The 16,794-nt window shown below is 42.3% G+C and overlaps 1 protein-coding gene across 1 annotated transcript in view; it reads left to right on the top strand.

The window, feature by feature from the left end:
• The window catches only part of PLEKHG7 (pleckstrin homology and RhoGEF domain containing G7), a gene marked incomplete at both ends in the record, with an annotated part of 80,127 nt that overhangs the window by 33,769 nt on the left and 29,564 nt on the right, over positions 1 to 16,794 (top strand). The window contains 2 exons of the mRNA XM_080660163.1: positions 11,734 to 11,774; positions 16,617 to 16,712. Coding sequence (XP_080516289.1) covers positions 11,734 to 11,774; positions 16,617 to 16,712 — 137 coding nt within the window. The remainder of the gene's footprint in view (positions 1 to 11,733; positions 11,775 to 16,616; positions 16,713 to 16,794) is intronic.

Here is a 16,794-nt window from a genome sequence, read left to right as displayed (position 1 = left end):
TGGCAGCATAGTATTCGATTAGGTAGATGTACCATAGTTTTCTGATCCAGTCATCTGCTGATGGGCACCTAGGCTGTTTCCAAATCTTAGCTATTGCAAATTGTACTGCTATGAACATAGGGGTGCATATATCCTTTCTGATTGGTGTTTCTAGTTTCTTAGGATATATTCTTAGGAGTGGGATTACTGGGTCAAATGGGAGTTCCATTTTCAGTTTTTTGAGGAAACTCCATACTGTTCTCCACAGTGGCTGCACCAGTCTGCATTCCCAGCAGCAGTGCACGAGGGTTCCTTTTTCACCGCATCCTCGCCAACACTTGTCGTTTGTTGATTTGTTGATGATAGCCATTCTGACAGGTGTGAGATGGTATCGCATTGTCATTTTGATTTGCATCTCTCGGATAATTAGTGACTTTGAGCATGTTTTCATGTGTCTCTTGGCCTTCCTTCTGTCTTCTTTCGAAAAGATTCTATTTAGGTCCGTTGCCCATTTTTTTATTGGATTATTTATCTTCCTTTTATTAAGTTGTATAAGCTGCCTGTAGATGTTGGAGATTAAACCTTTATCAGTGATAACATTTGCAAATACGTTCTCCCATACAGTGGGATTTCTTGTTTTTGTTGAAGGTCTCTTTTGCTGTGAAAAAGCTTTTTATTTTGATGTAGTCCCATTTGTTTATTTTCTCTTTGGCTTCTGTTGCCCTAGGGGCAGTATCAGTGAAGAAGTTCTTTGGGCATATGTCTGAGATTTTGCTGCCTGTGGATTCCTCTAGTATTTTTATGGTTTCCCGTCTTATATTTAAGTCCTGTATCCATTTTGAGTTTATTTTTGTGTATGGTGTAAGTTGGTGATCTAGTTTCATTTTTTTACATGTATCTGTCCATATTTCCCAACACCATTTATTGAAGAGACTGTCTTGACTCCATTGTATGTTCATGCCTCCTTTGTCAAATATTAATTGCGCATAGTGGTTTGGGTCGATATCTGGATTCTCTATTCTATTCCATTGATCTATATGTCTGTTCTTGTGCCAGTACCAGGCTGTTTTAAGAATAGTGGCTTTGTAATACAGCTTGAAATCTGGTATTGAGATCCCTCCTACTTCATTCTTCTTTCTCAGGATTGCTGTGGCTATTTGGGGTCTTTTTTTATTCCAGATGAATTTTTGGAGAGTTCTTTTCACATCTGTGAAATATGCCGTTGGTATTTTAATGGGGAGTGCATTGAATCTATAGATTGCTTTGGGTAGCATGGATATTTTAATGATGTTGATTCTACCAATCCATGAACATGGTATGTTCTTCCATCTATTTACATCTTCCTCTGTCTCTTTTTTCAGTGTCCTGTAGTTTTCCACGTATAGGTCTTTTACCTCCTTGGTTAGGTTTATTCCTAAGTATCTTAATTTTTTTGGTGCTATGGTAAATTGGATTGCTTTTTTAGTCTCTCTTTCTGTAAGTTCACTATTGGTGTATAGAAATGCCATAGATTTCTTGGCGTTAATTTTGTATCCTGCTAAATTGCCAAATTCATTTATTAAGTCTGTTAGTTTTTTGATGGAGTCTTTCGGATTTTTTATGTACAATATCATGTCATCTGCAAATAAGGACAGCTTTACTTCTTCTTTTCCAATTTGGATGCCTTTTATTTCTTCTTCTTGTCTAATTCCAATGGCTAATACTTCCAGTACTATGTTGAACAGGAGTGGTGATAGTGGGCATCCCTGTCTTGTTCCTGTTCTTAGGGGAAATGGTTTTAGTTTTTGCCCATTGAGCATGATGTTAGCTGTGGGTTTATCATATATAGCTTTTATTATGTTGAGGTATGATCCTTCTATTCCCACCTTGTTGAGAGTTTTTATCAAGAAGGGGTGTTGGATTTTGTCAAATGCTTTTTCTGCATCAATTGATATGACTATGTAATTTTTATCTCTCAATTTGTTTATGTGATGTATCATGTTAATTAATTTGCGGATATTGTACCATCCTTGCATTCCTGGGATAAACCTTATTGGTCATGGTGTATGATCTTTCTGATGTACTGCTGGATCCGATTTGCTAGAATTTTGTTGAGGATTTTGGCATCTACGTTCATGAGGGATATTGGCCTGTAATTCTCCTTCATTGTGTTGTCTTTATATGGTGTTGGTATTAAGGTGATGCTGGCTTCATAGAAGGAGCTTGGAAGTGTTCCTTCCTCTTGAATTTTTTGGAATAGTCTGAGGAGGATAGGTTTTAGTTCTTCCTTGAATGTTTGGTAAAACTCTCCTGTGAAGCCATCTGGCCCCGGGCTTTTGTTTGCCGGAAGCTTTTTGATGACTGCTTCAATTTCTTCCATAGTTACTGGCATATTAAGCTGTTTAGATTCTTCCTGATTGAGTTTTGGAAGGTTATATTTTTTCTAGGAATATGTCCATTTCCTCCAGGTTGTCCAGTTTGTTGGAATAGAGTTGTTCGTAGTATTTTTTAACAATCCTTTGTATTTCGGCGGGATCTGTTGTTATTTCACCTCTTTCATTTCTGATTATGTTTATTTGGGTCCTCTCTCTTTGCTTCTTAGTGAGCCTGGCTAGAGGTTCATCAATCTTGTTTATCCTTTCAAAGAACCAGCTCTTGGTTTTGTTGATCTTTTGTATTGTTTCTTTGGTCTCTAGGTCGTTTATGTCCGCTCTGATCTATATTATTTCCTTCCTTCTGCTTACACTGGGCTTTTCTTGTTGTTCTTTTTCTAACTCTTTGAGTTGTTGGGTTATGTAATTTATTATCATTGTTTCTTGTTTTTTGCAGTAGGCTTGTAGAGCTATGAACTTCCCTCTCAAGACTGCTTTCGCTGTGTCCCATAGGTTTTGGATTGTAGTGTTTTCATTGTCATTTGTTGCCATGATGTTTTTTTATTTCTCCCTTGATCTCCCTGGTAACCCAATCATTGTTTAATAGCATGCTGTTTAGTCTCCATGTGTTTGATTTCTTTAGGTTGTTTTTATTGTAGTTGATTTCCAGTTTTATGCCACTGTGGTCTGAGAAGATGCTTGATATGATTTCTATCTTATTGAATTTGAAGAGACTTTGCCTATGTCCCAATATATGGTCTATCTTTGAAAATGACCCATGTGCACTTGAGAAGAATGTATATTCTGTGGCTTTGGGGTGAAATGTTCTGAAGATGTCAATTAATTCCATCTGGTCTAGTGAGTCATTTAGGATTGATGTTTCTTTGCTGATTTTTTGTTTAGAGGATTTGTCCAATGGTGATAGTTGGGTATTAAAGTCTCCTACTATGATTGTATTGCTGTCAATCTCTCCCTTGATATCCTCCAGGAGTTTTTTTATGTATTTGGGTCCTCCTGTTTTGGGTGCATATATGTTTACCAGAGTTATTTCTTCTTGTTGGATTGCTCCCTTTAGTATTATGAAGTGGCCTTCCTTATCTCTTGTTATGTCCTTCACTTTGAGATCTAATTTGTCAGATATAAGTATTGTTACCCCAGCTTTTTTTTCAGTTCCATTTGCCTGGAAAACCTTTTTCCATCCCTTCACCCTCAGTCTGTGTGCGTCTTTTTTTTTTTTTTTTTTTTGAGGTGGGTTTCTTGTAGACAGCAGATATATGGGTCTTGTTTACTTATCCAATCCGTTACCCTATGTCTTTTGATTGGGGCATTTAATCCATTTACATTTAAAGTTATTATTTATAGGTACTTATTTGTCGCCATTTTTATTCTTTACCCCTGTGTTCCTTCTTTGCTTCCTATTTCTTTTTTTTTTTTTTTTTTTTTTTTATAGCAGACCCTTTAGCATTTCTTGCATTGCTGGTTTGGTGGTAATAAATTCCCTTAGTCCTTTATTGTCTGTGAAGCTCCTGATTTCACCTTCAATTTTGATTGATAGCCTTGCTGGGTACAGTATTCTTGGATTCAGACCCTTCCTTTGCATGACTTTGTATATTTAATTCCACTCCCTTCTGGCCTGATGAGTTTCTGTTGAGAAATCAGTTGCTAGTCTGATGGGGGTTCCTTTGTATGTAACTTTCTGTCTGTCTCTTGCCGCTTTTAAGATTCTTACTTTGTCGTTGGTGTTTGCCAATTTAATTATGATGTGCCTTGGCGTCGGTCTTTTGGGGTTCATTTTGCTTGGGACTCTGTGAGCTTCTTGGATTTGTGTGGGTTTTTTCTTCCCTATATCAGGGAAATTTTCTGTCATTATTTCTTCAAATAGGTTTTCTATTCCTTGTTCAGCTTCCTTTCCTTCTGGAACCCCTATTATGAGTATGTTGTTTTGTTTCGTGTTGTCCCAAAGTTCCCTTAGGCTCTCCTCCTGCCTTTTAATTTTTTTTCTAGGAGTTGCTCTACTTGGGTATTTTTTCCCATCTTGTCTTCTAGCTCACTGATGCTGTCCTCTGCTTCTTCTAGTCTACTCTTGATGCTTTCTATTGAGTTCTTTACAGCAGCGATGTCATTTTTCATTTCTTCTTGGTTCTTCTTCATTTCCTCTTGGTTCTTGATCATATTGTCGAATTTGTCTTCCATTCTTTTCAGCCACCTTATGACCATTTCTCTGAATTCTTTCTCTGGAAGGTTGCTTGCCTCCATTTCATTTACTTCCTTTTCTGGTGATGCCTGCTTTTCTTTCATATGCGGGCTGTTTCTTTGTCTCCCCATGGTATCTCTTCTCTGGATGTCTGGTTATGTAGTTCTCTCTCTCCTGCATTGATTTAAAGGCACAAAATACAGCACTACCAGGTACAACACACAAGGCACTGAACAGAAATGTATTCACGATATTAATAACCTCCAATAAAGGTGACCACCAGAGAAAGGCAAATTAGGGGATAGGAGAGAAAGAAGAAGAGGAAAAAGAAAGAAAGAAAGAAAGAAAGAAAGAAAGAAAGAAAGAAAGAAAGAAAGAAAGAAAGAAAGAAAGAAAAAAGGAGTGTCAGAATGAAATTGGGAAAAGGGGAAAAAAAGTAAGAGAGACAAGAAAGAGACTAAGAGAAAGGGGAACAAACTATATATATGGGGATAAAACTCCAATAGAACAATCACTAATCCCAGCAAATCCAGCAACAAGTACCTGGGGATTAATACAAACTACAACACCAACTAATATTGAGTGAGGCAAGGGAAAACAGAAGCACAAAACAAACAAAAAAATAAACAAACAAAAGAAGAATAAGCAAAACAATCTCACAAAAAAGCATAAAAATTTGATATAATCAACATTCAAGCAAACTACAACAAAAGGACAGAGAGAAAAACAATTTTTTGGATAGTTAAGACATCGAAGAGAGAGGTGTGTAAGGACTTGGAGCAGGGAATTGGAGATTAGATATGTAAGTAGGGTGAAATTTTAACAGGGGGTAAACGGAAATAATAGGGGAAATCTAAAGCAGGAAAGGGGTAAGATAAACAGGATACCGAAAAGGGGAAGGTTAGGAAGAGTGTGATGGCATAAAGGTAGAGTTGAGGTAAAGTAAAACGATGCTAAAGGAAAGATGAAAATAGAATGTAGAACACTAATCCCAAAGTAAAATAAAGAGAAAATAAAATGACACTTAAAAAAAAAGATAAAATAGCAGTAGTAATAATACGGATTGAAAATAAAAATGTAATAATTAAAAAAGTAAAATCAAGTGAGGAAAAAAGAAAAAAATTAGTTTCTTGAGTAAAAGATGCAAAAAATGAAAATAAAAAAATAAAAAATAAAAATAAAATGTGGAGTAGTGAAGGTCATTCACTTCCTCTGTTGTTCCGTTTGGCACGCCTGTTTCTCAGTCCGGACAGTATTGCAATTCCCTGCGTTCCACTACTCTTCAGTGTTGTAAGCCAGTCCTGATTTTAAGCAGGTGGTGTGTCTTAATTTCTCATATTCCTTTATTTTTGATTACACAAGAGTCAATTTGTGATTCAGCCCCTGGGTGGCAGTGTTTCTGGATTGACTTCCGGGTCTATCTATGGCCTCTCTAGTCAGTGTTAGAGCCTTGTTTACCTGTGGCACTCACTACTGGTTTGTGGGAGTGGGCTGCCTCAGAGCTGGCTCTCCGATGGTCACTCCCCGCTCCGATCCCCAGGTTCCAGAAAAACAACTTTCCCCTGCAGTCTCCCAGGGTGTCCCCAACTGGGTGATCCTGTGTATGGGGCTTAGTAATCAGAAGCAAGAATTTCAAGAGGAAAAAACCCAAGTGTGCGAACAATAGGTCTGCGCGTAAGTCTAAGTAGCCGGCACACCTTTGAAATTCTTAGGCTGTCCCTGCACATCAGATCAAAATGAGTTACTTTTTAGAGATCCCTTCTGTTAGCAGCTTTGAGGACCTCCTTCCACATTCATGGATCACGCCAGCCCCAACAGCCACGGATTTTTCTAGGCTCAGACTTCCCTGGTCCTCCAGCTCCCACAAAACACGCGTTCCTCTCTCCCGCCGGGGCCAGAGACCTCACCTTATCCCAGGCGAAATCTGACCTTTCCGTGGTGGAGTGTAGAGCTCCTCTGAATCCACGTGTTTGCGCCAATTGGGGACCAGTGCTCTGGGGCTCGCAGCTGTTCTGTGGGTGCCACAGTTGTGGATTCTCAGGCTTCCAATAAGCTCCACTTTCCTGTTCAAGATGGCGCAGATTCCGCGTCCAAGCCCGCAGCTCCGGGAGGGGACCCAGCTGCAGTGGGGGCTGTCAGGTCAGGGGAACCCCGTCTAGCAGTCCCCCACCTTCTTCTGTAGTTTAGCTGTCCCTTAACTTGCCAACAAACACTCCTCGTGTGACCCTCAGTTGTTCTTTCTTTCTACTCCGGGACAAGGCTCAGAACACGTCTGTCTATTCCGCCACCATTTTTTCCAGCTTTCCCTTTATCATTTCTTGCATTGCTGGTTTGGTGGTGATAAACTCCCTTAGCCTTTTTTTTTTGTCTGTGAAGCTCCTGATTTCCCCTTCAATTTTGATTGATAGTCTTGCTGGATAAAGTATTCTTGGATTCAGTCCTTTGCTTTGCAACACTTTGTATACCTCCTTCCATCCCCTTCTAGCTTGATGTGTTTCTGTTGAGAAATCATCTGATAATCTGATGGGGGATCCTTTGTAGGTAACCCTCTGTCTCTCTCTTGCCGCCTTTAAGCTTCTCTCTTTGTCATTAATATTTGCCATTGAAATTATAACATGTCCTGGTGTGGGTTTTGGGGGATTGATCTTGCTTGGGACTCTCTGTACTTGTGTAACTTTTTTCTTCCCCATATCCGGGAAGTTTTCTGTCATTATTTCTTCAAATAGATTTTCTAATCCTTGCTGCTCTTCTTGTCCTTCTGGCAGCCCTATTATCTGTATGTTACTTCATTTCATGTTGTCCCAAAGCTCCCTTAGGCTCTCCTCCTGCTTTTTAATTTTTTCCTCCAGTTGCTGTTCAAATTGAGCTTGTTTCTCTACCTTATCTTCTAACTCACTAATTCAGTCCTCTGCTTCTTCTAGTCTACTGTTGAAACTTTCCATGGTGTTTTTGATTGTAGCTATATCAATTTTCATTTCTTCCTGATTCCTGCATAGGTTGTTGATTTTCTCATCCTTCCGATGTATGAATTGCATGACCATTACTCTGAATTCTTTTTCGGTCATGTTGCATGCTTCAACTTCACTAATTTCCTTTCTTGGCGACTCCTCATTTTCTTTCCTCTGGGGATTGTATTGTCTCCCCATTCTGACTATCACCAGAAGGTTCAAACTTTGAGTTGCGTGGACCTGGGCTGTGTGCCGTGGGAGCTTCGCACCACCCGAGTGTCACTGAAATGCTCTGACATTAAGACGTGTGGCTGCTGTGGGTTGGCAAGAACCAGGCTCACCCACAGTCAGTGTTACCAGTGTTCAGTGTGGTCTTGTGTGCGCACCTAGAATCATGGACCCTGCCTGCACTGCACTGTTGGCATGTGCCGAAAATCAGAGTCCCCTAGCGCATGCCAGGAGTCAGAGTTCCCCTATGTCTGCACCAAGAGTCGAGTATCAGAGTCTCTGTTGCCTCGTGCAGCTTCTCACTGAGAATCAGGGTCCCTGTGTGCACATGCACCAAGAATTGGAGTCACTAGCTCTTAGAGTGAATGCACTGTGAGTCAGGGATCCCAGGAGCATGCAATTAGAAACAGAGTCAAGTCATTGGTGCTCAGTGCTGCCTCCCACTGGGAGAATCTGGGTCCCAGTCACTGTGAGAAACTGGGTTGCACAGTAGCACTGTGGCATTCCTGCGCTGTGGAAAACAGACTTCCGTGTGCGCTGCGGAAAACAGACTTCCGTGTGCGCTGCGGAAAACAGACTTCCCTGTGCGCTGCGGAAAACAGACTTCCCTGTGCGCTGCGGAAAACAGACTTCTGTGTACGCTTGCCCAGAATCAAAGTCAGGTGGCACTGCCGTCCTGCATGGGCTTCGGGTTTGGTCCCCGATTGTGTTGCGGGAAGCAGGTTCCCAGTCTTTGTGTGTGCACAGGCTCAAATTCCCGTAGCAGCGCTACAGCCCGTGAACACGCTCCCAAGCTCAAATTCCCGTAGGTGTGCTGCTGTCCATGCGAGGGGCGGGTCTATCATTTACTATGGCACTATCCACGAACCTGCGGGGAGGGGGATAGGCTCCTTGACTCACAGAAATCTGTGGCCGGGATGTCTGGATTCTTGTTGTCTGTTGGTCTGAAACTGTGGTTGCAGGTCTCTGTCCCCAGTGGCTGCAGGGTCCAACGCAACTGGGTGGTGCTGAGGCCAGGATCCTAGTCTCAAGCAGCTCTGTTTCTCAAGATGGTGTGGTCTCTGTTCCCGCACTGGCCGCCCCGAAGTGTCCGCGTAGTACACGGGGCTCCGCCATCTAAGACTGCCCAGTTTGGCAGCCCCTTGGAAGACCTGCAGAATCTAACTGTCCCTAGCATATACACACACACACCACACACATCTACACACTCCTCTATCGCTCCCTCACTCTCTCACACTCTCTCCCTCCCTACCTTCCTGCCGGTGGCCATTGTCTCTCCTCAATCTTCTGCATTTTGAACTCAGTTGGGAAAGAAAAGAACAGCTCCTCATGATTCTGAGAAAGCCTTTGGCATGAGAGCTGAAAGGAGACTTAGGGATTACCCATCTTGGTGGCTGTTAAACTGGTTTTGTTCTTAACAGAGCCCTTTTTACATAAGATCCCTCACTTGGAAATAAAGCCTATAAAACAGATCCGGGCAGAGTTGCAATATTTGAAAATGGGGTGGGTCCCAAAGCCTCACCTCCAAGGCACCCCCAGGAGCTCAGGACATCCTACAACTCAGAAACTAGCTCATTCCTCATTCACAGATGTGCCAAGTGAGACCCAGAAAGGAGCCCTGACCTGACCCAGCCATGGTGCCAGCTAGTTTGTGTCAGATGAATGGAGTCCAGGCTCCTGGCTGCTAGTCCTGCATGCTCCCCGCCAGCCTGCATCAGCCACCTATTAGATGGAACCCAGAAGCCACCAGTAAATAAATCATGCCTGACATTTGTGTAGTTCTTCACTCTTTATAGCTCACTTTCACATCTACCATCTTAAAAGACACAGCCATCCAAATAAACGTCTACTGTCTCCTGTAATACAACCACCCGAATGAACAAACCGAGAGGAATTAAGTGATCTACTCAGGGACAGACCCCTAGAAACTAGAGCTATCTCTAAACACAGCATAACCTTAGCAGAGGTTAGTACTTGTTCCATGAGACTTTGCACAAGCCCTAAGCTGGTGAGCAATGAAAGCAGTGTTTCCCAAAGGCTGGTCTCAGACCAGCAGCTTCAGCAATACCTGGGAAATTGTCAGACATGTGGGTCCAGGGGCCCTGCTCCAGACCTTCTGAATTAGAAATTCTGGGGGCAGAGCCAGCCCAGGTATCAGTTGTTGTTTTATTTTTTATTTAAATGTATTGGGATGACATTGGTCAACATGAACATACAGGTTTCAGGTGTGGGTTCTATGTTACAGGGTCTGTATATTGCACCAAGTGCTCACTACCCAAAATCAAATAGTTATTTGTGGGTTTGTTTGTTTGTTTGTTTTATATATTTTTTTTAATTGATTTCAGAGAGAAAGGGAGAGGGAGAGAGAAAAACATCAATGATGAGAGAGAATCATTGGTCAGCTGCCTCCTGCACTCCCCCTACTAAGGGTTGAGTCTGCAACCTGGGCATGTGCCCTGACCAGGAATCAAACCGTGACCTCTTGGTTCACAGTTCGATAATCAAACTGAGCCACACTAGCCAGGCATTATTTATTTATTATTTTTTAACAAGCCCTCCAAATGATTCTGATGCCATCTAAAGTTTGAAAACTACCATGCTAAGAAACAGGACATAACTAGCACGTGATGTTTCTAAACGAACTAGTTGTTCTTTGTTGTGTGCCTAGCATCGCAGCAGAAACCACATAGTAAAAGTTATGCAACATTCTCCACCTTCTGCCTCCACATCTTCTTCCCAAGGCGTTTAGAATAGAGCTGTTGTGTCCCCAAATCATGGTTTAATGCAGTGCTGCTCAAGCTTCGAGGTGCATGTGAGTCACTGGTGGAAAAGCTGAGTCAGCAAAATTTAACATTGAATACAGATAATAAAAGATTAAGGATGCAGCAAAGACCCATTTACATCTTCTGAATATTTGTGATGCTTTTCCAAGGCCCTGAAGTTACCCCCAAAGCAAGAAAAACAGAGAGACATTTGTGAAAGCCAGATACCCCAATTGCAGTTCAAATTGGACATAATTTTCCACCAGGCATTTGAGTGATAAGAGTGGTAAAGCCGATTTGTCCCTAAAGGAGATTCCACCCAAGCTCTCCTTTTAAAAAGATTAATAAGGTGGTCAGAGTGAGCAAGATAATTTGTTGGACAGGTGGCTTCCAGGGTTCCAATAGGAAAAGCCCCTTGAGCACACCCCTTGCAGAAAATGCCGTTCAGTAATTGCCTCCATCCGATTGAAGTACTATGCAGAGCCCCCTGATGAATGGAACACAGAGAGAGACAGACCTGTAAGACATCTATTTTTTTGTACTGAGTCATCAGAACACCTCACCTAATCCTAAGAGACGATTCCCAGCTTTTCCTTGGTAACACTACAAATTGATGCAAATGACATGAAAATCAGGAATCCAAATCTCATCACTTTAATTCCTGATCACAAAAATAGTGTGTTATTGAACAGTGATATCCTTCTCAACTCAAAGCAACTCCTCAGGACTACTTGGATGGTGGCTAATAGCAACAATAAACCCCAACATAGAGACTGATGATGTGCTGGTGTTCCCCTATTTCGGAGTCCGTGTTTAACCACACCTGGGATTGTCAGGTTATGTAGTCATCAAGACTCAAGTTTGGTCCGGGAGAGTTTCTGGTAGAACAGTGTAAAAAAAGTCCTTTCAGCCCCAAAGTTCTATGACTCTCCATCTTAAATATATTATTCAACATCTTTATTACATTTCATAGATTTTCCCCCTGAGCAATCAAGAAGAAGAGGCTGAAATATACTCTAGTAAAGAAATAGGACAATATTACCTTCAGGTAGCAATGGAATACCAACTTTCAGGTCGCAACACAGCTTCCTTCACTATCTGTATAAATATGTGTATTCATTCTGTGCATTCTCAAGAGAAGGAGAGTTAGAGCAGGATGAATTCCTTCTGGCTCTTTGGAAAAGCAGGTTTTGTCAAGCAGTCAAGCACTGCAATGCTCTGTCACTAGTTATTCAAAGTTCTAACATGTTTTCTTTCATTTCACCCACCAGAATCCAAAAAGCCACGATGGCCTTTCTCCAGGAGAGGAGCGGTGAGTGCTGTGCGTTGTCGTTTTAATTAAGCCTCCTGTAGCTAAGAAAGTCAGAAGGGGCTGAAGAGCCCCTCTATCTGCATGACAGCAGATGGCACACGACACGTGAAGTTTAAATTATGTCATCACATCCATAGTAGTGGCTACAGAACATGCCAAATAAGGCCATTTTGTACAGCAAAACAGTGCTAATTGCCAGTGGTTAATGAGCTCTGCAAAAAAACAAAGCCATCCTAATACTGTGATGCTTTACAACTCTAAATGGATAACTCGATGCGGCTTCGGAAACAGCTCACTCGATAAAGTCAACTTGCACAGGGTATGCCCCCGTTTGCATTCAGTTCTGTGCTTATCGGGAATATTGAAAAATGAATGAGCTATTACAGAAACGGATTCCACAGGAACACTTCTACTTCTGGGAAAGCCCGATGAATTAGTCCTGGTGTATGTGTTTTTTAATTCATTCTTGGTACCATCAATTATGAAAGAGTCATAAATCTACATCAGTGGTCCCTGACTCTTCACAGCCTACAACGAGGGCTGGCCAGAGTGCAGCCTCTCCTTCAGGCATGCTCGGGGTAGAGGGAAGGGGCATTCCTGACTACAACCTCACTCCTCACTCCGGCTTTTGTAGGGAGGGGAAGCACTGATTCTATTCTAACAACAGTACCAGTTGCAACACCATCTTTAAGTGCCGTAGCTAAATTAAAAGCTCTCTGAGGTTCCAATCCCAGCTGCTCCACTTACTATTCTGTGACCTCAGCCAAATGAATCAATCTCCTTCACTTTCAGGTACTTCCCTATGAAAGCTGGATGGTGATCAAGCCAGCCTCTAGGGTTGTGATGAGTAAATCAAATAGTGCATGTGGGCTTATCCCAGAGCTGGGCAGGTCTTAAACACTCAATCAATATTGGCCATAATATTGGTAGTTTTATTTGTAATTGGGGTTTGGGAAACTCCTTGTTCTCATAAGCAAATATATGAGTGACTTTCACATTATTTTTCCAAGCATCAAACATTTGTATGAATGTCTCAGTCAACTCTGGCTGCTATAACAAAATGCCACAGGCTGGATGGCTTAAGCAACCATGATTACTTATCACAGTTGTGGAGACTGGGAAGCCCAAGATCAAGGGGCAAGCATGGTCAGAGAACTCTCTTTGTAGCTTATAGGTAGTTGTCTTCTCACTGTGTCCTCACATAATGGAGATAGAGCTCCAGTGCCTCCTCAATAACTTCATGAATGGGGTTAGTGTCCTTATAAGCCCTCATGACCTCATCCAAACCGATGTACTTCCCAAAGGTCCTATCTCCAAATACCATCACATTGGGGGATTAGGACTTTAACAGGTGACTTGAGGGGAGGGACAGAAACATCCAGCCATAGGGACAGTCTAAACATTATGAGCTAGTAAAATTTTACACCATTGTCACTAAAGCTGTTTTTCCTCTTCATTCCCATTTTGCCCCTCTTTAGGGACCTGGTTTGACTGTTTTCCTGGCAGGTCTGAGGCAGGGCCTATGGTATAAGCTTTCCTGGCCTTCTTCTCAATTAAATGGAGGCAGGACCAGTTACCAGTCAGGTCTGGGGTCTCAGGAAAAGGAGAACCTCCCACAAGCTCTCCTGAAGCTAATAAGGAAGGTGCCCACCTTCCTCCATGGAAAGAATGCTCTAAAGGGCTGCCCCGAGCATGCCTGAAGAAAAGGCTGCTCCCAGAAGGGAGGGCGTACCTAAGGAAGGGATGCTCTTACAAGTTGTAACCAATGTCTTTTTCTCCATAAAGAAGTGATTTGTTGGGTGGCTGTATGTGTCAAACACTGGGCTAGATTTCTAAGATGCCAAGGGGCCCATTATCAGCTCCTAACTAAGAAGGTCAGACTGCCATGTAAATTGAGAGGGAAAGTGTGATAAATGGCTTGCACAATGTTGGAGGTAGGCAGTGGTGGAGATACATAGACAGAATAATTAGTGGGATGATAAAATGTTTCAGCAAATGTTCTCACTAATGAAGGGAAATTCATATCTTAAAGGCTCACTTTCATAAGGACCTAGTATCTGGTCTCCTTTAAATTAATATTTCTACTTGCTCCTTCATCCTTTTAGTCTTATTTATCACATAATTCATAGCAATATAAATGCTAATCCACATAAATATAATAAACACACTGCTACATTATAATGTATTTTCCTAATATGTTACACATTTTCTCTTTTCTTACCTTCCTTTCTTCTCTCCTTTTTTTCTAATGAATATTAGTAATAAAAGCAAACACAGATATAGTGTTTACGTTATCAGGCACTGTTTCTGTTTACGTATGTTTCTCTATGTATGTCATAGCTTATATATGTTAACTCATTAATTCTCACAACAGCCCAACAAGGCAGGTAACATTATTATCCCCATTTTGCAAATGGAGAAACAGGTTCAGAGAGGTTGAATAGCTTGCCTGAGGTCACACAGCTTATAAGCAGTAGAGTGGGGATTGGTCCCCAGGAGTCCCAGGCCCTCTGGCTCTGAGTCTGTTTCAGCCCCAACATTGAATTATCTGCAAATGTGTGGCTCCATAACCAAACCTGGACACTCCTGCCTCCTCTCTCTCATCAGAGCTCTCATGGATCTTGCCTGTTCTCACAGATTCAATGCCATCTCTTTGTCAACCAGTAAAATGTGTATATTCATGTTCACATATCTCATATATTTGTTTTGCTCCAGGTCCATATCCTCAGTTCCTACTGTAAATTTTCATTCCAACCAGCCCTTAGTTATTAGCTTTGGGACTCTAGAATTAACCTTGGTTCTTTCTTTTCATGTTCTGTATCCTCTCAAATGCACTACAAACTCTTCTCATGACCTCTCCTTGCCAACGTCACCAGATGTCTGTTACTCTAAAGAGCTAATGTGGTCTCTGGGAGGACTGTCCCCTCCCTTCTCACTGGTACCCACCAAGCATTTGGTCAGGAGTCTGGTCAGACCCATGGAAAGCCATAGCGAGTGCCCTTTATGAGAGGCTGGTGCCTACCTGCCCACAGCTCTGATGCTGCTCCCATTGTCTCAGCCTCTTTCTTCTCCAACAGGCTGCTGATTTTTTATTTCCACAACAAGCAGTCGCTATGGTTTCAGACATCACCACAAGGCATATGTCCCAGTTTCCGTAGGCGGTCCCCAACCCTCTCCAAGATTTCTTAGCTACTGTGGAAGCTAACAAGTCTCTAATAGATTATCTCTCTCAGTGCCATAACCCTACCAGAGAAACCAGCCACAGATCTTCAGCACATTCTGAAATGACAGGGTCTCCTCTCAGACACATGGGGAGCTGCTTAACAGATAACCCCTGTGTTCTCCTGCTCATTAACATAAAGCATCATGACCTGGAGACAATAGGACGAGTTTAAAAATTATTTGTGATAAACATTCATTTCAAATGCAGCCAAATTTCCCTTAGGAAGCCTTGCACTTCTTTTGATAGCTGCTCCCTGTTATGGGCGGTAAAATGAATCCTTTTAAGGATTATTTATGATCTTGAAACAGAGTAGTGAACAAGTCAAAAAAAGTCACAATATAGTAAGTTTAGAAAGCAAGTTATGAAAGGATGTCCAAATATGACACCATTAAAAATTAATTATAATTACAATCAGAAAAAGGTTTTCAGTGGTTATCTGGGGGTGAAGATTATAGGTAGCTTAGATTTTCTTAGTGTTTTTCTTTGTTTCTCAAATTATTACCTTTGTAATCAGATTTTTTAAAACTAATATTATCCTATATAATAAAGAGGTAATATGCAAATTGATCCTCGCACCCTTGCACAAGATGGCCGCCCCCATGTGGTCAAAGATGGCCACCACAAGATGGCTGGCAGGGAAGGGTAGTTGTGGGTGATCAGGCCAGCAAGGGAGGGCAGTTAGGGGTGACCAGGCCAGCAGGGGAGGGCAGTTGGGGGCAACTAGGCTTGCAGGGCAGGGCAGTTAGGGGTGACCGGGCCGGCAGGGGAGGGCAATTGGGGGCAATCGGGCTGGCAGGGGAGCAGTTAGGCATCGATCAGGCTGGCAGGGGAGTGGTTAGGGGGTGATCAGGCTGGCAGGCAGGCGAGCAGTTGGGAGCCAGCAGTCCCAGATAGTGAGAGGGATGTCCGACTGCCGGTTTAGGCCCGATCCCACAGGGACAGTTGGACATCTGACAGTTGAACATCCTCCGAGGGGTCCCAGATTGGAGAGGGTGCAGGCTGGGCTGAGGGACAACCCCCCCCCCAGTGCACGAATTTCGTGCACCAGGCCTCTAGTTAAAAAATAAAAACAATAACAAGTAAGTGGGTGGTTTCACCCTAAAGAGACTAGTAGTTTCCAGCATATCCTAGTATTCTTTAGCAGCGAATTATCATGTTGGGCAGTTCCTTCAACACTCTGGGCTTTGCCCAGTCATCTGCTAACTGAAGGGTGAACTAAAGCTTCCGAGGAAACTTCTGATGCTCAAGTCCTATAATCCTGGGTTTGGAAAAGCTAGAACTGTGAAAGACATTACATCACCCCACAGGGTGGGTGTGAGACTGGAGTCCATCTATTTACTATACAACTATTCCAAGCCTTGGATTATTTTTTTCATTAGTAAAATGAAAGGTTTGGATCAGACAGCCTCACCAGCCTCTGTCCTCCAGATTGGACATTCCGTGGTCCTATTAGTCAGATTGTGGCTGGGAAATGGCTTTGCAACTGATAGTGGCTTATCGACAAAAGGTACAGTCTCTTCTCATGTATGTTAGAGAATGAACGTATGGGAGATGCTACCAAAGTCATGTCGTTGAAGAATTCCTGTTTGAAAATCCTGTTTCTAACCATCCTTAAGCAGGGCAGAGACAAACACAAGCACATATCTGATCTGGAACAGCGCCTCTCCTCTGTGAAGATTACAGACTTCGGGGGCTATGAATTCCACAGCCTTAAGGTATCTCACAAACTGCTTCCTGAGTGACATGGCTTTTTCCCTTGGTTTAGTCACTATTTTATTGTCTTTGTTCGTATCACAG

Source organism: Plecotus auritus, assembly GCF_963455305.1.
Source record: "Plecotus auritus genome assembly, chromosome: 3".
NCBI lineage: Eukaryota > Metazoa > Chordata > Mammalia > Chiroptera > Vespertilionidae > Plecotus > Plecotus auritus.
This window is presented reverse-complemented; position numbering and strand designations above follow the sequence as displayed.